At 34.3% G+C, this 26,412-nt stretch overlaps 6 protein-coding genes across 7 annotated transcripts; 4 read left to right on the plus strand and 2 right to left on the minus strand.

Moving 5' to 3' along the window:
- Positions 1-2,109: 2,109 nt before the first annotated feature.
- LOC104765051 (auxin-responsive protein SAUR72) lies at positions 2,110-2,944 on the minus strand. The gene has a single exon (XM_010488709.3). The coding sequence runs from the start codon at positions 2,835-2,837 to the stop codon at positions 2,430-2,432; it is 408 nt and encodes a 135-aa protein (XP_010487011.1). The 5' UTR covers positions 2,838-2,944; the 3' UTR covers positions 2,110-2,429.
- An 11,320-nt stretch (positions 2,945-14,264) lies between these two features.
- On the plus strand, positions 14,265-14,915 carry LOC147920219 (uncharacterized). Its single transcript, XM_087500966.1, has 3 exons — positions 14,265-14,309; positions 14,405-14,471; positions 14,668-14,915. The coding sequence occupies exons 1-3, from the start codon at positions 14,265-14,267 to the stop codon at positions 14,913-14,915; spliced, it is 360 nt and encodes a 119-aa protein (XP_087357092.1).
- Positions 14,916-17,680: 2,765 nt separating this feature from the next.
- On the plus strand, positions 17,681-19,631 carry LOC104765052 (nucleolar protein 56). The gene is made up of 7 exons (XM_019240819.2): positions 17,681-17,819; positions 17,921-18,078; positions 18,169-18,356; positions 18,449-18,701; positions 18,775-18,923; positions 19,019-19,153; positions 19,254-19,631. Exons 1-7 carry the CDS (start codon positions 17,757-17,759, stop codon positions 19,445-19,447), a joined length of 1,140 nt encoding a protein of 379 aa, XP_019096364.2. The 5' UTR covers positions 17,681-17,756; the 3' UTR covers positions 19,448-19,631.
- Positions 19,632-19,759: 128 nt separating this feature from the next.
- LOC104765053 (uncharacterized) lies at positions 19,760-20,594 on the minus strand. Its single transcript, XM_010488710.3, has one exon. It carries the CDS (start codon positions 20,496-20,498, stop codon positions 19,884-19,886), a length of 615 nt encoding a protein of 204 aa, XP_010487012.2. The 5' UTR covers positions 20,499-20,594; the 3' UTR covers positions 19,760-19,883.
- A 291-nt stretch (positions 20,595-20,885) lies between these two features.
- On the plus strand, positions 20,886-21,691 carry LOC104765054 (uncharacterized). The gene has a single exon (XM_010488711.3). It carries the CDS (start codon positions 20,956-20,958, stop codon positions 21,496-21,498), a length of 543 nt encoding a protein of 180 aa, XP_010487013.1. The 5' UTR covers positions 20,886-20,955; the 3' UTR covers positions 21,499-21,691.
- A 3,090-nt stretch (positions 21,692-24,781) lies between these two features.
- On the plus strand, positions 24,782-26,115 carry LOC104765055 (uncharacterized). 2 transcript variants are annotated; one of them, XM_010488715.3, is made up of 4 exons: positions 24,782-25,202; positions 25,325-25,459; positions 25,554-25,718; positions 25,813-26,115. In XM_010488715.3, the coding sequence occupies exons 1-4, from the start codon at positions 24,852-24,854 to the stop codon at positions 25,921-25,923; spliced, it is 762 nt and encodes a 253-aa protein (XP_010487017.1). In that variant the 5' UTR covers positions 24,782-24,851; the 3' UTR covers positions 25,924-26,115. The 2 variants fall into 2 exon arrangements, with proteins under 2 accessions (XP_010487017.1, XP_010487015.1); XM_010488713.3 differs by having other exon boundaries at positions 24,819-25,202; positions 25,810-26,115.
- Positions 26,116-26,412: the final 297 nt, after the last annotated feature.

Raw genomic sequence — 26,412 nt, forward strand, 5'->3', positions numbered from 1 at the left:
GTTTACATACTTCAAATAACACCATATTTTTACAAAAACTGTTGAAACTCATGATTAAGAAGATGAGAATAGTCATTTTAACACAAATCCTTCCAATTTCTTGGCTGAAAACAAACAAACCAAACATGAATATGAGAAATACGATAACAAATTTTTGGCATACAGCTCAAGTATTAATATGTGTGTTTGGCTTTTATGAGATAGAAGAGTCGCTCACTCATATATGGAATCATGGAATGGTTGGGATTACTGCATTTCTACCAAAAAAAATAATAATTGAACATTACTTTGTTTCTTATTTGTGTCACGAAGAAAAATAGTATAATCCATATCTGTTGAAGAATAGTGATAACAATAATCACAATGTGATCCCAAAAGAGATTAAATAAAAAATTTAAAGAATCGAATCAATCATGAGGTGAGCTGAGCCGTGTCCTCCTAAGCAACAATCCGATTCATACTTGAAATATGCTGCCCAAGTCCTCATGCTTACTACTATATATGCCCTTGCAATACCAATTTAGGAATCTTCCTTTTAAAAAAAAATATAAGTACATATTACAACGTTGTCATTTCGACCTCATTCAAGAGAATCTTAACAACAAAATGAATTTTATATTATAGTTCCTGGTCATTTTTATAGTTACACATGTATGTTTCCCGTTGAGAGGTACTTGATAATGAAAAAAAAATGAATGGAAGTATGACTTTTTTTTTTTAAAGTCATGAAGAAAAAATCGATTTCACACTTGGACAGTCATCGTAATTAATGTACATTAACGTAAAGTAAACAAAACAGAATACTTGTTTCCATCAAACCAACTATAATCAAAGTTAACACATCATCATTATATTCAAACGAAATTGATGGATCCATCTATGTGGCTCGGTGACTTTTGACTACATTTATGATGCTATACATAGATCTAACATCACGATACATATATACTGATGATGTAAATGTGGAGACACCGACCTTAACAAAATTTATGGTTACCTTGGATAGTTGTGGATCAATCGTCTTAAGTGACAATAAATAGAACAAAACAAAATAAACAGGGAAGTTAATGATTGACTGTGGATTGCTATATATATATATAACTCGCATGTGGTGGTGCAGGTGATGGCAACATGGGAAATCATTATAAATGGAAGAAAAAATTCCAACTCTATGATTGATATACCGGTTTATTCAGATTGGTCACACAAGTAATAATTATAATCTCAATTAAACTATGAAGACTTATATATTATGGGATACACAATTATATCATTGAGAGAATCCATAGATGTGGGACAGTTAAACCTCCACATGTAGTTCACTCGGGTCGTATATAAAGCAAATATACACACATGTGCTGCTGGTGTTTAATATATACGTACATCTTTGATTTCATTAAACATAAAACGAAGGTTACCTGAAAATGTACTAAACCATTATGTGTGACTCATATAATATGCCTATAGTGTTTGACATACATAGAAAAATTATAGTTTTCTTTTTCTAGTGGCTGAAGAAGGTTCATATGGTTATAGATTTTTTGCTGAGTTGAACTTGATTAATGTAAAACAATCACCATGGTTGTAATATAGCTTTGTGGCCTAGGCATATCGGGCTTGGAAACAACAAGCTTTGTGTGTTTTTGGATCTGAAAGAATAGTAAACAAGAGATGCAAACCCACATGGTCTTTTATTACTTTTTTCCCCCCATAATTCTCAATTATTTTTTGTTTTATATATTATTACTATACACTTTTGGCATTAGACCGTACTTTATTATCTTTTATAAAAAGAAAAAAGAGAATCTAACCTTTATTTTTCTTTTTAAGCTAAAAAAAAATAACAGATAACTACTGAAAAAGAGTTTAGTTACGGGTAAAAAAAAATATTCTAGTAACGGCCGCAGAATGTATCATTTATCCTGTCTCTATGCTATGTAACACACATTGACGTATATACCCTTCCGGTAATGTCGGTAAAACATCAAAATCCGATCTTTTTTGTTTTCTGACTCAAAATCCAAAAATAATTGAATCAAATCAAAATTTCATGTCACATAAACCCAGAAATTACTACTCCAATCCATCCATACACAAAAGATAACAAAATTTGATGCAAAACTTCCATATATATAAATCTTCACAAGAATTTCAAACCGATTTTTAAAACCGGCGAAAAAAAATTAGAGAATTTTGCAACAAACAAATTTCAAAAAAGAAAAGCTCTAAAATCTCTGTCTTCTTCATCATCATCAAACGAAAAAAAAAAATATTATATACCTATTTTACATCCCAAAACGACGAAGTATTACTCAGTATCTGAACAAAAACCACCAGATCTAAAGAAAAAAAACCTTGACTAAACTAAACTACCCAAGATTAAGCTTCGTCTTCTTCTTCTTCTTCTTCTTTTGTTTTCTTCATCATCTTCAAATCGTCTCATCTCCGATTAAATCAATCGAAACCGGAAGTCCAAGACGAAACGACTCCATGATTTGTTCAAAGACAAGCACATGGCACGGGATTTGTAATCCTCCTTTTTGCTCGTATCCATACTCCTGAGCAGATCGGTTTAGTAAACCGATAAAAACCGGATGGTTAAGCAGCTCCGCGCTTACGACGAACCTCTCCATCTCGTCTCCTACGTATACAGGTACGTGTCCTTCTGGAACGGAAGAGTTCTGTTTCTTTGATCTACGAGCCATTGAAGAGCGGAGGAATGATTCTGTACGGCGGCGGTTGTTACTACTACTAGGTGGTCGCTGTGAATCTGAACGGAGGAGACTGTATTGAGCTGAATCAGCCACGCGTGATAGACGGCGGATCAATTGCTTCATCGTCTTCGTGTTTGTTGATTTGATTACGAGAATTGAATTGAGAGATTTTTTTTTTTGGTTTGTGAAGGAGAAGTGAAAGGAAGGTTTCTTCTGATTATATATCGAGGCGAGGGTAGTTTGGGGATTTTGTTTATTTTGATAAAAAAGTAGGTACGGGGAAGGAGTACTTGCCAGGTACACACACTTTACTCGTAATTTTCCACTGACTTTTTTCTATTTAAAAAAAAAAAACATAAAATAATTATTTAAAGTTTTTAAAAAAGAAATTTTTATGAAAAGAGGGAAAAGATCTTTGATTTTTCATTAGGAAACAAGGAAATAATAACTAACGATTGATTTTACCCCCCCCCCCCCCCCTACACAATTCATTGATGTGATTGGTTTAATTAAATTATTGTTTCATGATTTTTTTTATTCTTTTAGATAACTGTTTGGATTTCCATTAACTATATTCCTGCATTATCTTAAACATAATGCAAAATTAAATTATGGTGATAATAATATATATATCCTCTTAATGATAGGATTTAGATACCAATTAATTTAGCTTGGTTATTTATATTCCTTATCAATTATTAGAATTTTTCAGATATATGTTTTCTTTTCCTTTATATATTGTGAGTTATGAAACACGCGAGGTTCATGAAGCAAGCAACTCAAAAAAATATCCTTCCCTATGCTGTAATATTATTTTAGTTGTTTATCATATAAAAATATATATATATAACTTTATTCATGATAATTAAATTGTAAATTGATTATAATCCATTCTAAGAAAAAAAAAACTTATGCATCCTTATAGTTCCATGCGTTGTAATCCTATATTATGTAGTTTAATAACTTAAGATTGGATAAATCCAATCCCACTTTGGAAAAGTTTTAGATATCCAGTTTCTGATTTCTCTTATTATATATCCTGTCCAATATATAAAAGGGTAGAATATAGACCGCCTCGTACGTTTATAATTATATTTTCAGTTTATTATTAAATGATAATAAAGAAAGAAAATATTGATGAAGTGGGGTAAGAATTATTATGTTTTTGTTTGTGGAAGTAGTTAATTATATACAAATTTCAATTGTAACTTTGTAAGGTATCATATTTTAAGTTCTTCATTAAATCAGCTCTCTAACTCTACGATTCCATATATAATCATAACAATACTAATGCTTTTTATTGATTATATATATATATAGATATATATATATATATATATGCATGTGAGATCTATTATAAATTCCGCTAAATACTAATATGCTTTTTATTGATTATGTATGCATGCGAGATCTATTATAATTTCGCTAATGATTTATCATGACCTATGTCTTATATCCATATATCTTAGGAATAAATGAAGCCTTCAGAATCTGGTAACACAAAGTCTAATATATACGCTGGATTTTATTTTTATGACATACAAATTATTCTGGTAGGAAAAAATACGAAACAAAAATGTGGAGCTTCAACTTCTGCTGACCTTAAAAGATGACATAATGGCTTCTAGAACTTGGACCAAGTAAATTTAAATATGAGCCATTTGTGTAACATGACGATATTTCTATTTTCTTTGAATAAAAGTATATATAAGGTTATACAAATAAGTCCATACTCACCCTCGACGACTTCAAAGACTTCAATATTCGTTTTGTTTTTTCCTTGGTCATATTCATACCCTCCAGTAAACATCATTGAAAACTAGAACCAATATTAAGTTACTTGTAAGTTTCCATTATGTAATGTACGTATTTCTCTAGATTAATCATTGTAATTCAGTTAGTTTCAGATTATAATTAATTAAAATGATAAAATGTTATCGTTTTCAGTGTGTAAACATGAAAATCGATCACTTTCATAATATAAACACAAGCCATTCAAAGGCTAACGTGATATAATTAATCAAAAGACTACAAAATATATATAGAGGTGCATCGTGCATACTTGATCAAGTATGAAGTTTGAAGTTTACTACTCTAACCTTGAATTATTACAAGTTTAACAATAGCTTTATGATGGGATTTCAAAAACTGATATTGTGTCCAAAAAAATTAATACACAGTTCAATTTCGTGACTTTCAGCACATCTCTTCCTATTTTATATTTTCCCTATAAGAAATAAAATTGGCGCGTGAAATTGTATTATACAGCGTCATGCATAAAAATTAATGCCGTGCGTGGATATCATGAAGGACCATCACCATGTGTGTGTGAGTTAGATAGAGAGGGAAATCGTAAAGCAGAAATGTTGAAGGATCATTCTCCATTCTGTAAAGGTTAAAACTTTAAAGACAAAGATATGATGTGACCTCATTTTCTCTGGTTATCAAAAAAGTGCATGTCCCTCAACTTATCTTAAGGGGTTGCAACTTTAGACCCCTTTTTAGACTCTTAACTTTATTTTGATTTATACATATATGACTAGTCCACATATTAATCAAATTAAAGTAGTCTCGTACAAGAGCTATCTGTATTATATACTGCCAAGCATCTTTGGTATGTTTCATCCAATATAGAAATTTCGAACTTCCAACTTGGTCTAAAGTCATACTCTTACGTCACAACTAGATAAATATAAACACGAAGACAGTATATACATATAGGTATAAGATTGATCATAAAGTAGTTTGATTTGTTAGATCGGAAATAATAAAGGCAAAGAAGCAAACTAGTTAAGGGTTGATGGAGTGTTTTAGTAAAACAAACTCTCAAGTGGTTAATTCCCTTACGACTCCTACTCAAGTTTCCGTGGAACTCCTCTCGTAATACAATTTAGATGATTTTTTAGTGATTTCTTGTAGAACTGGAAGTGTCAACCGTCACATACGTAATCACCCATTCTCAATATCTTCACTACTTAAAATTTGGATAAATCATGAACTTATATAAAGCTCATTCCAAACGGAAATAACGACTCCATGCAGTATTACTAATTTAGTAACTATAGATCTGTCTATATATCTTTATCCACTATAAGAAAAATCCACACCTAAGGCATTAAACACAATAGTTTCTAATTAAAGAATGACTAGAATCAATATCTAAATAACCTAATTGATGCATTGTTATATGTGTCTTAATAATAAAATGATGCAAAGAATCGGTTACATTTCTAATGGTCGTTAGTGATTGATATTTGATTTATAAATAATTAGGTAGTACTACATTTCAAAGGAATAAAAAAAAATATAAACAGAGATATATATATATATAACCATATGTATAGAAAGCAAGCATCTGATGCTCAAAATACATGGTATAAAATTAAAAAATAGTGAGGAAGAAAAAGGATGATCAAATGATGCGATTAAGAAATAATAAAAGACAGCTGATCATATATATAAAATAATTATGCAAAATAATATAAAAATAAAACAGAGATAGATAGAAGAGCTAAGAGAATATTCTTCCAACGGCAAAAAGTTTAGTAAGAGGCCATGACGACCTCCAAATGATTGAGAAACACGTCAAAAGATTGAAACTCCTTAACGCTCTGATTTGGTTATAGCTGTAACGCGTTACGCGCTATTGCATCCATCATTAAATACTATAATGAAATAATATGCCACCGCATCCATCATATAGTATTAGTACTAATTACAACTGCTCTCTCCGAATGTAACAAAACGGTACTTGACTGATGCTAATCTTTAATTGTAGCTTTGAGATTTATTTATTCTATTAAGGAAAAGCATAAGCGGCTATATTTGTACTGTTGCTGCTAGTCGTAAAAGCAAAGCATCGGATAAAAAAAAAAGAGTTTGAACAAACAAAGTATAAAAAAAACAAAAAAAGTGGAATGTAAATAAATAGCAGTAGTCACGTGAAAGAGTTTTTGGTGGTGGGAATTAATTTAATAAATGTGGTTAATGAAACGAATGAAATAGAAAAGTCCGTACGGTGCAGTCGTACAGGATAACCTACCCACTCCCACCTCTCTTTTTTTGTTGGGTTTGCTGCTCTTACGTGTCATGCCGTACAAACCAACTTGACTTTTCTTGACAATTTTTAGATAAATATTTTTTTATATTAAAAATATCAAATAAAAGTAAAGACAAAATAAACACTGTATAGGACCTATTTATTTATTCTCCACTATTCACAAATGCCCATTTACACGCCACAATTTTTTTTATAAAAAGGAAAAAAGGAGTATCAATTGTTTTATTATTAACGTCAATCTCAGTTAGTCGACTAATGCTGTATTAAACTGGACTCGTTTTGTACTCTTTTAGAAAAATAATAAAATTAAAACCATTGATACTCCTTTTTGTTTCCTGTGGCCACGTATTCCTTGAATTATATAATTTGTACTGGCCAAATTTGGTTGAAAAAATGTTTGGTAAATATTTTTTTTTATTGAACTCAATCGATAGATTAACTAACAAAACTTGTGATCGTAATTCTTAAGATCTTTGACGAGCTTTTTAAACTACAAAGTATTTTTATAAATATATATGATACATCGTTGTTTATGGATTAACATATTAAGTTAACATTATATCAAAAATTCATTCACCAAAATAAAAAAAATGTAATCAATGCACTTTGCACGATTTGGAATGACAAAGTAGTTAAAATTACCAGTTCTATATATACATATATATATATATATTTCCTTTTTTGTTCAAATATATATATCCTCTTTGTATTTTTGTTTGTATGGTTTTACTCTATGCTTCCTATGGTCACAATTTATATGCAAAAAAACTGGTTTAAAAGTGAGTAAATTTCTTCAATACTTCACATGAACACTTGAACTCACTCGACATTAGCAGCCTACCATTAAGTCAAGTGACTTTGTTTGTGTGACAAAAAAAGTTCAAACAGAATTTTCAATTAAGATGTAATTAGCTGAATATATGTTGGTGACAAAAATATTAAATTCGTTGTAAAAATTATGTAAAATGAAAATTGAATACAATTGTTGTTGAGTATATCAAATACTCCACTACATATTTAGACAGAGAAAAAAGTCTGACAAATTTGGTTTAATTAGTTGTACAAACCAAATAATTTTACTCATTTATTGACTATTGAGTAGCGGTTGGTGAGAACAAAAAAAAATTGTGATTTTTTTTCAGGCACTAATATCGAGGAACAACTCTTATAATCTTTTTCGATGCCGGTGGAGCTTCTGCTCACCAGCGTCGGGATCTCTTTACATGCGGCTCTACCTCTGTTCTCCCTTCTTTTACCTCTTTGATTTTTTCCCCTCTTATTTTTCTTTTCTTTTGGTTACAAATCCCCCCTATCCCCTCAGATTCCGGCGAGTTTTCAATGGACAGAGACAAAAGACGAGGGCGGTTTCCGATGAACCCCCTCCTCCTCTCTCTGATTATTTAAACTGGCGTTAAATCTCCACAAACAGCCGATATGCTTAAACCCAGATATGGATGTATGCCTTCCCCTGCAAAAGCTCTTTCTGAGACACCGAGGGTAACAAACGAGCTCCTCCTTGGACCATCTGTTTCTTCTCACCCGGTGGAGACGTCGACGGCACACGGCGTCCTTTTCTACAGGCGAAGCTTTCATCTCCACAACAATGGACTGTTTTTGTGGTCTCTCGTCCCAGCCTCTGACCTTCCCTCCGATTTGCTTTGGCTGAAGTCTTATCCCCTAGAAATGCCCCGTTCCGTGCATACCTATCCACCATCTCCGAACAACCGCCGCCGCATGCTTCGTCCAGCTAGGTCATCCATCGAGGGAAGAGATTCTCTTCTGGTGGGCCTCGTATTTTTTGCCGTCCCATTAACGATTCACGAAACCAAGCCCACATCAAAAATTTCTAGGTACGATTACTTACATATCTTGTGGCCATCAATCTCTAACCAATGGTGTGGTCAAGATTACGAACTCCATGGTTACCATTTGAGTAGTAATTCATCATGGTTATGTTGGTGTCACTTGTTACTCTTGAGAATCCTGGTATTAGAAATCATATTGGAACTCAGGTCTGATTATCCCTTGTGCGTGTTCTGTCGAAGACAAACTTTGTGTGGAATTCTTGATCACCATTTTCATGGCAGAGAGGATCCATCTGTTCTGTCACGGCTTGAAACTTATCTATTGAACCTGTTCTTATCTTCCATGATGTTCGTTACCGCTACCAATACCCAACAACCATCCCCCTGTACCAGGTCTGTTTACTCTCTGTTAGTGTCTGGCCGACTACAAACGTTGTGTGGATTTCTTGATCACCATTTTCATGGCAGAGAGGACCCACCTGTTATGTTCCGGCTTTACATTTATTCCGTGCAAACCCTGGCTTTAACATCTATGCTAATCACTATTGCTCCCAAGTTTTTGAAGTCCCATGGCGTCTTAGTGCTGAACTCAATGTGTCGAGATTGTGTTTATGGTCGTAGAGGCTCTTCCACGAATTCTCACCCCTCGACAATCTTAGCTATCTACTTCAGGAACCACCTAATTGAGCAACTCACCGTCAGCCACTCCATCACCATTCGGGCTCCTGCCCCCCGAATCCATGCCATAGCTTTGCTTCCGCTAATACTTCTTAGTCCGGTGAGCTCCTTGGCCCTGATGCTTCTATCAACAGTACTATGTCTTTTGACCGTGACCTATCTGGCATTTCTCGAGCTTCTCGACAATGTCCCACCTTGCAACCATGATCCCACAAGTCTCCAATTGCTTTTTAGCTCTTGTTTCTTAGCTCTCATTGATATTTGCTTGTTGTTATCTTCTTTTTTGTTCTTGCTAGTGACTTTGGGGAAAGTCTATGCTTGTAACTTTTTAAACTTTGGGATTCTCTTTCCCTCTCCTTGTACTGTTTCTGTTTGATTGAATAGAATCACCCTTTGATCAAAAAAAAAAGAGTAGCGGTTGGTGAACGAACAAACATAAATCTTTTGGAATAATAGCAAAGGCTAATAGAGTTTTTGATTGCAAAGAAATTAAATTAAACTCTATATCAAAGAAAGTCAAAAATATTTGCCTCCAACTTAATGAGACAAGCCTCAAGGTACCAGCCGTACCGCAGGACAGCCACACGACACTCTCGTTCCTACTTTTCCGTGTCTTACACATTAATTTGCTTAATGAAAAAATATACAAAGCTTAACAAAGTTACAAAGCATAAAGAGATATTGGTTCCATGAGTTTTCCTAGAAGGTGCAAGTCTTTGTGAAGCTAGCAAAGCTTGAAAGATCTGTTGGGACCATGGTGGAAGCGCCTTTGAAGACAAGCTCCGCGACTTCCTCGATCAACAATTGATCAACAATAGCTCTTGCAATATATGCAATGGAGCGTTTACAAAGGTGGTACATAGGTGGAATGAGGGAGGGTGCTCTAGCAAATGCGAGAATCTTCAAAACAAATAGATCTAAGTTTACAGCAGTTTCTGGCTCAATTCTCATAGCATGGGGTGAAACTACATCTGGAACTCTAAAAAGATATGTGCAATATTGTAACAAAGTAGGTGGGTCCGCCCTCTCATGAAGCCAATGGCCATGGAGGTTAAGGAATCCCACACAAAGCTTGTAGCCAATATTGCATTGAGATATTAAGACATACCCGAGCTTACATCCTAGTGTTAGTTGAAGGAGATTGAAGGATAAGATTGTTTTAAGGTTGAACCTAGGGAAAGGAAAGCAAGGTCGTAACAGAGCAGGTGGGTGCTCCCTCACATGGAGCTTATAGCCATGGAGGTTAAGGGTTCCCACACAAAGCTTGTTGTCGGCTTTGCTTTGTTGCACTAAGATAGACACTAGGTTGGAACCGAGAGGAAAGTGGTAATGATACAAATGATACAGATTGGTATACATTTTCCAACTGATCTTGACAAAGGGATTTAACTGACCAATCTAGAAAGGCAATTACACAGCTATATGATTGTTTGCGGTCAACCAAAATAGAGGCAGAGTGATCTAAACGACATGGGTTCGATAAACTTCTATATGGTCGAAATAGCTTCAGGATCAGACATGTAACCAATACTAGTCGAAGAACTCTATCTACCAAGGTTTGCGGATAAAATTTGGGCTCAAACCTGGATCGAGGGGACAGAGGAGGATTTGATAGGGATCTGCATTGAGAGCGTGAGTCGTAAAAACTCAGTCCAGCAGCAGGATCGACATAAAGCAGAGTGGTATGATTTGTGAGGCAAATCTTCATTGGATAAAGCGGCAGATCGGAGGAGAGCATAGCCAAGACACAAACTAAAGAGACCAAAAGTGCAGGAGGGGGATACAAAGTCACCATGATTGACGCTTTTATCGACCAGGTCTCGCACAGTTTCTGCGTCAAAACAGAGCTCACTTCTAGCATCGGCCAAGTAGAACACTTGGTGGTGGGGTAAAAACCCAAGGAGGAAAGAGATGATGGGATTGACTTCAAGGGGAACCGGTAAGAGAAGAGAAGAGCAGAACACACATGGAGCCTAGAAATCTCAGATTTATCATCGAATGGCTGGAGTCTCGGGAGAATCACCTCGTTGAGACGAACCACCGGTTGAGCAAAGGGGTGAGAAAAGAGTTGAAACTTATACATTGTCGGAGTAGCGTGACAGATCGAGAAACCTCCTGTGGATTCGAAATTAATCCAGAAGCAGTGTTGATACAAAAGGAGAGAACCACGGTGAACGGAAAGCAGCCCAGCGGCGCCGATTTGAGACGATGCCACCGGGAGGAAGAAACTCGGGAGTTATGCCAGGAAAAGAAGCGTCTAGGGCGAACTCCTATGTTACATGATGATGCAAATGGTCTTATGGAGAGTCATAACTCCATTAGTAGTTAGTTATATGTCTCTGCATTAAACGGAATAGGAAATATAAATGCAATGTTCCAATGTGGTCCATTTAGATGATTCGATTTCAAAAGTGGAGGGTGCCCACATTGCACATTGGTCTTAGCTTTTAGGGTATACTGACCTCACTCTTTTCCCTCTTGGCTCCACCTTTGTCTTTTTGTTTTTTTCTTATTCAAACTTTTGGTTTAGAAATGACGTTTTGTGACTCATCCTCTTCCTTTACATCCTTTCCATGACTAAGCAACCTTGCTATACCTATATTTTAAATATCCCACCATTCATTATATATTATTGTAGATTGATAATGCCATATGAATCTTTCGTCTTATCCTTGTTAGTGAGATGTTATGGTCGGTCGTGTGCTCGTGTTTTGATTAAAGCTGGATTATGATCATTTGCTTTATCCTCCGTGCCTTTTTCTGGTTTTTATGTTGTAAATTTCCCTGCCCTAGTGCCCTCTAAATTAGACTAATCTATACTAGTATTTTTGTATCACTTTTTGCTCAAAAATATGTTTATAAAAACATTTATCAATATCATTTATTGCTTATATTCATATCCAAACAAATTTAGTTAATTCTCCCTAATATATTTATAACCAAACAGAATTAAATTATTTTAAATATCCATATATATATAATATTCTATAATTAATATAAATATTTAGAAGATTTATTCCATATTAAAAAAAAATATTCTCTTATCATCTTTTTTTAATTTTAAAATTTAAATGTTGTGAATCATCATACTATAATACAGAAAGTTAATAAAAATGTGTATTTCTTCCTGCATATATTGTGATTTGATTTTTTTTTAAAACGAACATATATTACTCAATTAATATAAAAAGTATGTGTTCAACATACATATATAGTAAATTTACCGTATATAGTAAATTATAGAGTTTTAAGAAGTTTATAATTTATAACTGATATATTTAAACTTAATAAAAATTTTAAAATTATGAATATTTAAACATATTAAATTTTTTAAATAATACAAACGAGTTATATTATCTGACGAGTTATATGACATTACTTGATTGAATTGATAATAAAAAATATATATAAATATATATATATATATATATATATATTATTAATATGATACTTCAATACGGTTTAAATCCTTATTTTACTATTTTAACAACACCAATATAAAATATGTCGAATCAAACTAATTTAGTTATGATTTTATAAACAAAAATTATTGTGTGGCATACCACGAATTATATACTAAATCACTAAAATTAACAAAAGAGTACATTAGAAAAATTAGTATTAAAATAGTATATTAACAAAAAAAATCGTAATCTAATATATTGCATTACCAATAACATTGACCATACAATTAGAGTAGAATTTATTAATCAGAAAGGGCTTTGATTGAGCTTACAAAATTCGATGGACGTTTAGGCTATGTTTTTAAAAAATTATTTCAGATACTTACGTATTATTATTTTTTACAAACGTAAATAAATCTATGTGAATTAATTTATATTTTTATTATTTACTAGTAGGAATAAGCCCAAAATTAATGAGCCAGACCCATATTATTATTTTTTTTCTTTATGGCTATACAAAAACTTCAGTCCTGATTTCATAGAAAATGAAATATGATATATGCAAAATTTAGAAGCTAGCTACTTAGTTGGTTTCATTAATATATTAACACGAACTAGGATGCAAACTGAAATAGAAGCTATTACGTTCTGCAATGAAGTAGTTTTCAAGCTACTTACTTTGCTCAAAAGTACTAACTTTGCTCAAAGCTACTGACTCCACATAAATGCGCCCATGCATATGAAAAAACTAGAAATATACAAATATTCATCTAACCATGCCACCTCAAAGTTAACATTAATTATTTATTTTAGCTAATTTTAGTAAATATCTAAAAAATTTGGCTCTTTACCGTAGGTACATTGTCAATCACTTATGTATTGTAGCTCTTTCTAACTCGTTTCTTAGGTAGCTGTCTTCGGTGACTAATTGGTTGCTTTTCTTTGAACACCACTGTTCATCCAAGACATAAGCTACTCCCAATCTCCCTTTAATATTTTCATATATAACTGTGAGCAAATACATATCCCACACAATTTCTTGATGTCGAATCAGATCATAGCAAGTTGAAGTGCCTCAAGTTCCAATTTTTCATTGTACATCGGGCCAATGCAATTCTTTGCGATATGAAGTAGCCTTAGCACTAAGTTTCTTCCCTTGTAATTTCGTGAATAAGCTTCCACATCCAAGTAGAATAGATCATCAACCTAAGTAAATGCCATTATAACAAGAGGATGTTCAACTAATCGACATCAATATCTACCTATAAAGTATAAACCCAATAGGTTTTACAGGAAAACAGAAACGAAAACGAAAACAAGTTTCAATTAAAGTTACCTCAATATCCTGGCTATTGTTTGTTTGTTTTCTTACATGAATAATATTGGCACATGTTAGTCATTTTGCGTGGTTTGGTTGAGCCCGATAAAATTAATGGGCCAGGCCCATTTAATTAATGTAAGAGCAAAAGCCGTCATCATCTTCCCTGCGTGAAACCTTAAACCCTAATCTCTCTGATTCTTCTCCGAAACGGAAAACTGCTGCGTAAATACTCGACTTTCAATTTTTAAAAAGACGGCTAGGGTTTTTTTGTTTCTCTCTACAATGGCGTTGTATTCCGAATCACCCTCCGGCTACGGACTGTACGAGGTACACGGTAACACGGTATAGATGAGATTGGACAGAACGCGGAGGCGGTTCGGAGCTCAGTATCGGACCTTAGTCGGTTTGGTCGGGTCGTCCAGCTCACTGCGTTTCAACCGTTCCAGTCTGCACTCGATGCTCTCAACCAAATCAACGCCGTCTCTGAAGGTTAACTCTTTTACTGTAATACTTGCTTTCTATTATGTTTATGCTTGAAATAGCATTTTTTTATTCTATAAATCGAGCTCTTATATAATTTGGATTTTCTCTTGAAAGACCACAGTTGGAATCTGCTTATTCTGTTCTGTTTAGTTTTTGTTTGAGGTTCTTGATAACAAGTATTGATATTTGTATTGGTGTGTAGGATACATGAGTGATGAGCTAAGAAGTTTTCTGGAGCTGAATCTCCCGAAAGTGAAGGAAGGAGAGAAGCCCAAGTTTAGTTTGGGAGTGGGTGAGCCAAAACTCGGGTCTTGCATATTTGAAGCCACTAAAATTCCTTGCCAGAGCAATGAGTTCATCCTTGAGCTTCTTAGAGGTGTGCGCCAGCATTTTGATAGGTTCATCAAAGACCTTTGTGTTGTTTCCCAAAAACGTCAGAACGCATTTTGATAGGTTCATCAAAGAGCTTCTTTCCCAAAAACGTCAGAACGCAAAATAGCAAAACGGAACGCAATGTTATTATTCAAAAACGGCTTCGTTTCCGTGTATTGGGACAAAAAAATGTATTAGTATAAATGGAAACATAATTAACTTGGTATACTGTACAAATCTCAGTAGTGAAGAATCTGTCTGTTTGTTTTTCTTTTTAAGAAAATTGAAACCATATAGTAATTGAACTTTGAAATCCACCTTTGTTTGATTTACTTTTGTTTTGGGTGAATTGGTTTTCTTTTGGTTCACTTTTTTTTTTGTATGTTTTTGTATTTATTTATTGCGATTCTATCATTTCATTACTGATTAGAAATTATTAGTTTTAAATTTTTAATTAGCTGATTAATGATGAGTTCCAGTTTAATTTTATTGTTTTACACACAAAACAGTTGCTTCATGTTTGGGCCCCTTGTTCTTCTTTACTAAGGCCCAGATCCAATGACATATCACATACTCATAATTGTAGAGAGTTTAAACACTAAATCAGAAAAAGCTAACTATGTTTAGCACGTTCTTACTTACCCTTAAACCACATGATTATCATATACAGAATCACTCCTACGGCTATGATATACTTATGAGAATAGTATTTCCGAAATTTCCACACCAGCACGATATATAAATATATCACTGACATGACATGATAACAAAGAAATTAAGAAAAACTACAAAACCATAATTGAGGGAAATTTATATAATTTTTGTACAAGTTTTGAAAGATACGTATTTAAAAGAATATTTATGTAATATAAGCTATTAAATAATTAATTTATTTAATAAGTTACTAAACTTCTTTAAAAGTATATAATTATATCTTGTTATATTAATTTCAAATCCACACAAACATTATCTATATATAATATAATTGAGTGGTGGAATTACTTGTGCCAATAGTCAATCGTCCAATCTGTTGAATAGACCTCGTACATCTCACAGCGTATAATCTGTCTACAATATAGTCTTCTCCTAATCTCCCATTAATTTGGTTTACAACGTGGAAGTACAAAGATATGTCACAAAACATATTTTCCCCAACGTAAGAGATCATGCACCAATCGGAGCGCATCAAGCTCCATAAAGTCTCCATAGAACATATCACCAAAGCAATGGTTGGCGATATGCACAAGCCTTAGTATTTGATTTCTTCTCGTGTAGTTTTTTGCGTATTCTTGAACATCCATGTAACAAACATCCTCTTGATCCTAAAAGAACAGTGAATGCCAGTTGCAAAAGAAGTTGAGATAGAATAAGAAAGCAAGTATCAAACAAAGAAACTGGTTTAAAACTTACCTCACTGGCCATCTTGCTAAGCGACAGATTTTTCAAATGGAAGGAATAGGAGATGACTTCTTCGGTAAGAGAAAATATATATAGCAAATTAGGAGGAGAGTTTTCAACAAGAGAAAACAATTGTTCCGACTTCCAAGAGTCGAATCTGATTTTTAATAGCATGCCAATTAGGCATATTAGTTTTTTTAAACACTGAGTGGAGAACTAGGGAGATTTTTAATACCTTTTGTGCCAATCATGGCCATGGTGGATGATACATTCAGCTCTTCCATGACACCAAATGGTGACTTTGAAACAGTCATAACACCTGCTGTGTCTACCATCACAAAATCTTGATCACCCCAATACGACCTACCATACAATCGAGATCCATATAGTAACTCCAAGTTCATCCACTACAATAGCTCTATTTTCCTACAATGCATTACAAGGAAAACTTGATTCTTTTTGTTTACCATGGCATGGTAAGGAAAGAAAAAGCAAACTGAAATTTTAAATGTCAGCAAAACTTACCCCAAGATATGTTTTGACATTGGGACTTGCAACTTTTTGGTATATGCGTCTGGTATTGTAGTACTATTTGATAGTAGTGGCATTAACCAAAAATTCCTTGATATATCAAGACATGGAAGTTTCAAAATTCGTATCTTTTGCTAGTTTTTTTACATCAGCAAGAGAATTTTCACTTATTTTCATGGCGGACCGGTTTATCTGGTTGAGTACATAAAGTCAATTTTTCCGATAACCGATCGGTTATATCAGAAGAGCCGCTTCGTGTGATTTATTTATTCCGGTTTCTTATGGTTATAAACAGTTTGGTAATAGATAATATATATATTTAATATTTATCTTTTCAAAATGGAAGTAGGAACCCAAATATAAGAAAGGAACTTAAAATAAAAATACAAAAGCATATGTGCCTTTTCCGCAAACTTAATTTCCAATATAGACTATCATTTGTGAGGGGCCATTATAGTAATTATCAAATTTTGACTAAATCTGTTATAATACGTAAAATGTCCAAATTATGATTGTTTTTGTTCGAAAAATTAACACACACAATATGTTGTTTCTCAAAAATATTTATGAGAATTTTCAGTATCTTCACGAAAAACCCTTACTTCAACCGCACACCTAAGCCGTAATATATATTTTAGGTTATCGTTTTCAAATGCGGTTTTAATACATATGACAAATTATGCAAATTAATCGCATTGTGAACCACACTTCACAGAGGCCGAGATTACTTAATGGGCCAGGCCCATCTAGTTAATGTTAGAGCAAAAGCCGTCATCATCTTACATAATTGGATTTTGTCTAGAAAGACCACAGTTGGAATCTGCTTATTCTGTTCTGTATTAGTTTTTTTGCTTGAGGTTTTGATAACAAGTATTGATATTTGTATTGGTTCTACACCTTTTAAAACTTGTAGGGTATATGAGTGATGAGCTGAGAAGTTTTCTGGAGCTGAATCTCCCGAAAGTGAAGGAAGGGTGACAACTTTTGTTTATGATTTATGAGCTTCTTAGAGGTGTGCGCCAGCATTTTGATAGGTTCATCAAAGACCTAAAGGTGACAACTTTTGTTTATGATTTACCTTATATACCTATATATCTCTGCTGATGTTTTTCGCTATTTTATGCTCAATATCAATTCAGTTTCTTATAATGTAGCCTGGTGATTTGGAAAAAGCTCAACTTGGACTAGCTCACAGTTACAGCAGAGCAAAGGTGAAGTTCAATGTTAACCGGGTGGATAACATGGTTATTCAAGCTATTTTCGTACTTGACACGCTTGATAAGGATGTCAATTCCTTTGCTATGAGAGTCAGGTTTGTTTTTGCCTTTATGATTATGTCTTGTTGTTTGTTTACCGTGATAGAAAATGGTTTCTGAGAGCAGTATATGTAATGTTTATGCAGAGAATGGTACTCGTGGCACTTCCCTGAACTTGTCAAGATAGTCAATGATAACTACCTTTATGCCCGAGTTTCAAAGATTATCGAGGACAAGTCGAAGTTGTCTGAAGAGCACATCCCAATGCTTACTGAAGTCTTGGGGGATGAAGATAAGGCAAGAGAGGTTGTTGAAGCTGGAAAAGCATCCATGGGTAAGAAACTGTTGGAGCTTGTTTGATGATTTCTTACAATGTATATATTAGTTCTCTTGTTCTAAGACATTGCTTGTTTTCCCTATCTGAAGGCCAGGATTTATCACCCGTTGATCTGATCAACGTCCAGACCTTTGCTCAGAGAGTTATGGACCTTGCTGATTACAGGAAGAAGCTCCATGATTATCATGTTACTAAAATGAGCGACATTGCTCCAAATTTGGCAGCCTTGATCGGAGAGATGGTTGGTGCTAGGTTGATTTCACATGCAGGAAGTCTTACAAATCTTGCCAAGTGCCCATCTTCAACTCTCCAGATTCTCGGTGCTGAGAAGGCACTTTTCAGGTGCATTTTCAAGCTTTGTTCTGCTATGCAAGTTTAATTTCACTGCAGTAGCTGACTTTTATGTAAATTTCAGGGCGCTGAAAACACGTGGAAACACACCCAAATATGGTCTAATATTCCATTCGTCATTCATCGGGCGTGCATCTGCCAAAAACAAGGGCCGTATTGCTCGTTACCTTGCAAACAAGTGTTCCAGTGCTTCCCGGATTGATTGTTTTGCAGGTATAAATTAGACTTCCTTAAATAAGAACGAGTTGTTTGAAATAGTTAAAGATAATGCATTGCTGTATAAAACTGTGTGGTGGTGTCGTATGCAGATAGCAGCACTACAGCTTTTGGTGAGAAACTAAGGGAGCAAGTGGAGGAACGACTTGACTTTTATGACAAAGGTGTTGCCCCACGTAAGAATGTTGACGTAATGAAAGAAGTGCTGGAAAATCTTGAAAAGAAAGGTAGATATAACTCTCTCTAATCTCTCTAATGACCCAACAAAGCTCTCTGATCTTTTGAGGTAAACGGTTTTGTTTGATGGGTTGTTCTCTTTTTGTCTAGACGAGGGAGAAGAAACTGTAAAAGAAGTCTCAGAGAAGAAAAAGAAGAGAAAGACAGAGGAGAAGGAAGAGGGGAAATCAAAGAAAAAGAAGAAGAAAAGCAAAGCAGTAGAAGAAGAGGAGTTGACAACAACAGATAATGGTGACAGCAAGAAGAAGAAGAAGAAGAAAACCAAGTCACAAGATGATGAATAAACAAACCAGTCTCAGTAGTAATGCACTAGTTTTTAGTTTTCTTTCTTCCCACATAGCTTTTGATTACTAATTTACTACTATTGAGCCTGTCTTAAACTAGTTCTTTTTCCCCACATGGCTCTGTTTTTTTTTACTTTAAAACAACTTTTAAACATGGAGAAATTATATATCAGATTTTCAACTATTAATTAAGCTGTCAAAAGAACAAGGTTGGTTATTATTAATTTTCAGGTCAAATAGAAAATCAAAATCTTGAAACGGATCTTTGTAAATGTGGACTAAAGAAATTAAACACTACAGATAAGGATTGAATTAGATGAATCAAACATGTTCTTTATTATCTGAAACAAAACTAAAATTGCAGAAACCAGAGAGTTCTGCTGTGACTCATTCATTACAAATGCGAAATCAAAAGAGCATAATAATAAGAGAATCTTTAATCGCAGAGAATGAGTCTAATCATGGCGAGAACCAAACACGAAACAGAGAAGAAGAAGAGCGTTACAAAATCCCTAGCAGACCATTTCCTCACAGGCTTCGACTCAACTCTCAAACTCTTCGCTCTACGAAGCGCGTCCACTTCCTTAAGCAAATCAAATTCGATACCTTTCTTCTTCAACTCCTCAACGCACTTACGCAGAAGCTTCGCATCTTCTTTCTCCCTCTCCAACAGCTTCTCAAGATGAGACTCCACTTCAGATTTGTACCGTACCGCCCAAATGATCCCCAACGAAGACAAGAGAGCACAGAGTGAAGGGATCCACGATCTTTTACAGGCGCTGGAAGCAGCAGCGACAGATGAAGAAGAAGAAGAAGCGTGGAAGAGGAGTAGCAGAGAAATGGAGTGGAAGAGAAAGAAGAAGATGTAAAGCTGAGTGATCTCTCTACGAACAGAGTCGATCTGAGATTCTTTGTGGGAGACGCGGCTGAGGATGAGCTCTTCTTCTTTTAACCATTGTTTCAGGAGAAGCTTGTGTGTTGGTGTATCTGCGATCTGGTGAAGAGGATGTCTCGTCTTCGCCTCCATGATCGTGCTCTGATCTGACGCCATTGATGTGATATAGAGAGAAACAGAGATAGAGAAATGTAAGTTTGTGTGATTCGCTGAGGAAAAGAAATGTGGATTTTATTAATAACGTGAAAGGCTCTTCCGTAACGGCTCTTTTGGGTTTTACTTTTAAATTTTATGCGATTTTACAGATTTGTCCTGAACGCCTCTAACGGTCATTAAAATACAGCTCGACTTGGCACCGTCAAACGTTCTTAAACTGGCCCACGGTAGATTAAGCCCATTTACGGCCCATAATAACCGGAAAAAAATAAAAATGTCTACCACTCACGTTATATTTGTGTTAACTAAACGCTTGAACCACGTGTCAACTGCAACTAATGGAATTATTATCTCCGAACGTTACGAAAGCGTAACAGCACTTACCTACAATGGTGGTGTGGTGTGGTGATGATGATTCACACTTACCTACAAAAAAGTGAGATGAGCAATAAAACATATGAACAAGAAAATGGCTTTGCTTGGAAAGCTTCTTCTTCTAACCACACTTGTAACAACAATATCAGTAATCACCAGAGCCGATGAAGAGCTGATGATGCAACAATGTCACAACTCTGACAATCCCACCTTGTGTCTTCGCTGTCTAAGCTCCGACCCCGCTTCTCCTAAAGCCGACAAATTCGCACTGGCTCGCATCATCCTCAGATGCATCTACTCTCACCTCCTCACCCTAACCAAGAATGCTTCCACTTTGGGCTCCCAGCACTACTACCGAAATCCCAAAGCTGCAGCAGCGTTGAAGCAGTGCGGTTTGGGTTTTTCAACTGCTAAGCGTGGCGTGGGAGAGGCTGACGCTCACTTTTCAGTCGGAGATTACGACAAGGCTGCGTATGACGTCAGCGTGAAGGTGGTGGATCCTGCGTTTTCATGCAAAACCGATCTCGAGACACTCAACATCCAAGTGCCCTCAAGTTTCCGTTACCATATGGAGGTTTACTTGGCGTTAACTCAAGCTCTCCTCAGGATCGTTGATCGCTTCTAAAATAGTTTATGTTTCTCCAGCAAGTCATTGTCTTATCCTTATATTATCAGAGTCTTTAATTATGTCTAGGCCTCAAAATTAAAATCCAAATTTGCTTCTTCGTGTTAAGAAGCTAAAAACAAAGTAGCTGATATTTCTATATGGTTCTGTCTTTTTTTTTTCTTTAGCACTGATATAAGCTTCATTAATCCTAGTCAATGTGTCAAACCTCTCGAGAATACTCCAAATATACCTGGAAACAAAAAAAAAACTAAGTGGAAGTTTTGTATGAAAATTAGTGTTAACAGTATTAAAAAAATCACATAGATGAATCAAGGAGTAAGATCTTAACATCAAGATAGTCAAAATCATCACAGAGTATAAAATAGAGAACTTATAAGTTATTTGAGAACAACATTATTTCAAGCCACATATTGCTGGAGATGAAGGATTGAAATGTTTACTCACCTACTCTGTTTAACGAAACAGAGATTCTAAGTTCCAAGAGCCAAATAAGAAATTCATCATTTAGTTACTTATTCTCTTTTCTTCATTTATCTTTGCTTATGGTTCAATTTCTTTTAGAACTGAATGAGAAATTGACAGAAACTTGGTATTCTGTTTTCTAGGATAAAAGATAGATAATGTTTAGGCAGCAACTCGAGCCCGGTTACCTAAGCATGCAGAACAAAATCAGGACATATCTTCTCTTTTTGGGCAGCATATACAATAGTAAATGTAACTATGTGAGGGAAAGAATACTCTTCTAAAGTGAATTAAATTTTATGTGAAAATATTTGAAAAAAAAAAAGAACAAAAACTTTCTAACTTCTTTTTATTTTTTGGTTCTTCAAGGAAACAGCTACATGCCTAAAAGATTCATTCCTCAGGCAACATGCACCAATAACAATAGCCAAACACAACTTGCAACAATTGCACGTTAAGATTTCTTCTCTTCTTTTTCGTTTCATCTTAGGCCATGAATGTTTTACAAGTTTTTAAGTAGTTTTTGAATTCTAGTTTCTAGTTTTTAGATTTTAGATTTTGGTTTATGGTTTTTAGATTTTATGTTAAAAATTTATTAAAAAAAGAAAAATAGAAAAAAGAATTCAAGTCACGCTTAAAAATGAAAAACTAGTAAAACATAGATTTTGGTTTTTCTTTGAAAATTACCAAAAACCAACAAAATCTGGATTCCTTAATTTTTAGAAAATCTAATTTTTGCAAAATCTTGATTGGCTTTAAAATAGATTTTTGAAAAATCTAAAACCAAAAACACTTTTAAAATCTACAGCCATTCAAGGCCTTAATCTTTCATATTTATCTCTCTCAGTTTCCCATAAAAACCTCTTTTTTTTTGCTTCAACAACAAAAATAAAAAAAGCTTTGAAATGTTTTGACAATTTATAATATATAGTTTTAAGAGTTATAGTTAGACTGTACAGATCAGTCTTTTTGAGAAGAATGAATGCTTCTTTCAAAGTGTAGGATAACTAAAGGTAGGAATCTTTTCTGATAACAAATAAAAGATCGAACTAAGATATCAGTTTCGCTTTAGCTTAACAGAACACATGAGAGTAAGATTTCCAAGAACAACTTTTTTAAGTTTGAACGAAAAGCAACCAAAAACTCAAAAATTATATATAAACAATTCAGTAAAAAAGGTATCAGTACTTTGAAGGGCAACACGACGCAGAGTTTCAGATATTGATAATTCACTGCTGTTAGAGATAGCTGATGAATTTCTTTTTGGAAGAGCATAATGAAATCCACAAATAGAATAAGATCGGATAGTAGATTTCGAAATAAATGATATTCTATTCTTATGCATGTATGCATGGCAATTTCGTAACTTTTTTTATTTATTATTATTTGTTAATAATTAATACCCAATTTTCATGTTGATTTTTTTTTTACTATAGATGAGAGTTAACTGGCATGTTATATATGATGTAAAGTTTAAGATATTTTGGAAAATCTTCTTTTTTCTCATAAAATATTTCATTGTCTAGTCCATGAGACCGAGTTTGAAGTTTAGCAGATCATGGACAGAGAATCTAATATTATGAAGTTGTACAACTTCACAGAAAACAAGATAAATGAAAGAAAAACATGTCTCACTTTAGTCTTTGAATGCATATTCAGTCATGTCATGACCCATCCATCATCTTTCTTCGAATCTCCTATCTCACAGAACATGTTTTGAGGCAGCCATCCGTATTTGATATATACGCTTATGATCTCGTATCAGTCCCACTAGCCATATTTGATTTTTTAGCATTGCCTTCATTTTTTCAAAACAAACCAATTCGTGGTGATTTAGAGGTTGAAAAATATGTTATACATACAACTTAAGGAATTTGAACCATGGCAAGAATCTTCACAGATCCCAGAGATTACCGACGTTGGTGGTTATATACTTATATATTAGAAGCATTGGCGACTAAAGTTTAGATATCAAATCTTGTATAATACGCATACATGGTTGTCATGCAAAAGCACTATTATTAGTTCTCCTTCTGCAGGGCATATCAATTGGACTGTGGACAGATGGGTAAATAGGCACAAACCTAAGTTCGTAGACAATATCGTAAATATTTATAGGTAGATTCAAGTCGTAGTAGGGGCTGTTTTGTACACAAGAGTGATTAATAAATTAAAATGGTGCAAAATATTGGAAGAACATGTGTTAAGATTCTGGGGCTAGGCGTAGGGTTTCTCTTTACGTAGTTTTCATAGCGTGAGTATTTGTGTACGGCCCTTTGAAAAAAACGCTAGAACATTTATTCTCATTTTCATAAATTCTCTTTTTTCTGTTTAATGAAAAAAGACGAGACAAGAACATTGGCAACTGAGGACAACTGGTGTGGCTTAAATTAGATATCTAATTATTCGCGTGTGCTCCATGTATTATCTAACGTATCACCATTCGACAAATGTATCTTAGTATATATCAAAATTTTATATTCGATTAATGAAGCTGTTTATAATTTTCACATTATAGCTAGTAGTTACAATTTAACCATTTGTTACAACAAATCTTCGAATCAGACAAGCACCGGGAACTAAATATATAAAAATGTCCATCTCAACTGATAATTAAAATCACATGTAGCTGTTAAGATATTAAGTTAAGAAAATGGCTTTGACAGCATGAAAAGAGAGTGTAAGAAGTTATTAACAGAGCATAGAGAGTCTCACTAACTGTAAGTCTGGTGTGTTCGGTCTGCCCAATTTGTGTTACGGTCAGCCTGCCCAAACTCAACAACTTGTAACATCCCCACACAAAAACTCCTCTCAACGTTTCCTATATATAATACACACTTGCACACACTCTCATTTCCTCCCAAAAAACCCCAAATTAATTAAACAAAATGGCATCATCGCTTCCTCAGTTTTATGGCGCTGATTTCACAACATTTTCCGGCGAGACTTCTTCACAGTTTCACGGCTCTTCTTCATGTCCTGACGTAGACTCTGCGTTTATTAGCTACCTTGACGACTGTTATGGTTCCTTTAACACCTCTTCTAATACAGAATCCATCTTTGTACCCCAAGTTTTTGGGATTTCTGACGTCGTCTCGGTGCCTGAATACAACAATTACTACCAGAAAATGAGTGTGAATAATGCCACACAATACTTTCACGGTGGAGATCAAGAATACTACGGTTTTTCACCGGAGATCAAGCCCTTGTTCCGTCCGGCCACAGGAGAGCAATCTTGGGTACGTATACACGTCTCACAATCATTTACTATAAGAAAGACATGCATGTAGTACTATTTTATTATAAATGATTATGAATACATATAAGAATTGAAATAAAAGATTATATTTATTTGAAGCAGGGCAATAATGAAGGAGGGATACAAGCTGATCAGCCAAACATAAAAGTGGGACGCTATTCGGTGGAGGAACGAAAAGACAGAATTATGAGGTACTTGAAGAAAAAGAACCAACGCAACTTCAATAAGACCATCAAGGTACGTATACATACATATACACTGTCATTCTTATTTAGTTAATTGTATTATTTGGTTATTGAATGTTCATGAATTATGTTATATGTATATGCAGTATGTTTGTCGTAAAACCCTAGCCGACCGGCGTGTTCGCGTCCGGGGCCGATTTGCCAGAAACAATGAAACATGTGAAGAACAATCTCACATGTCTAAAAATCACAACAACCATTCTGAAAAAGACGAAGATATGTTTTCAGGATCAGACGACTATCTAATGCAGGTATTATATATTTGATTATTCCAAGACGTTGTATTATTATATATGCCATCATTACTTGTTATTTGTAAATCTAATGCATCACAATCATCAGCAGATGGAACATGATGACGGATGGCTTCACGAAGCAATGTCCAACCTCATTCCTTTTCCTTGTGAATTTGACCCACCTGGAGATGCTCATCATCCAAACACGTGGAGCTTCTGATCTTAATTACTACCTATCAAAATTTACTTAATTCCGAATCAATTAATGTCGCTAGCTATTGAATTTGATCAGTTAGTTTAGTTTACTTAAGCAACTTATTTATATATATTTTCATGCTAGATTTATCATAATGTACTTAATTATTCCTGGGGTTAATGAACATGAAGATTCTGTCTAGTGAATAAAATAAAAGAACTTCACTTTTTTATCATCATATCTAATTATTACGTGAGAATAATTTTAGCCAATGGCAATCAAGATCAGATTATTATGGTTTCTTTCATCTACTTTACCTTTTTACGGTAAATCAAAGTTAATATGAAAACCAAAAGGACGATTCTAAGAGGGGTGAAAAGTTTGTTGAGATTATTTAAGGCAAACAACATCTTTTATTACGATGCGAATAAATTGGGTGAGTTGATAAGAGATTAATTAACTAGTGGATTCGTGGAACAATTGTGTATTAAGGAATATATGATGCAATTTTAA

Source organism: Camelina sativa, chromosome 19, assembly GCF_030686135.1.
Source record: "Camelina sativa cultivar CO46 ecotype springtype chromosome 19, ASM3068613v1".
NCBI classification, from domain to species: domain Eukaryota; kingdom Viridiplantae; phylum Streptophyta; class Magnoliopsida; order Brassicales; family Brassicaceae; genus Camelina; species Camelina sativa.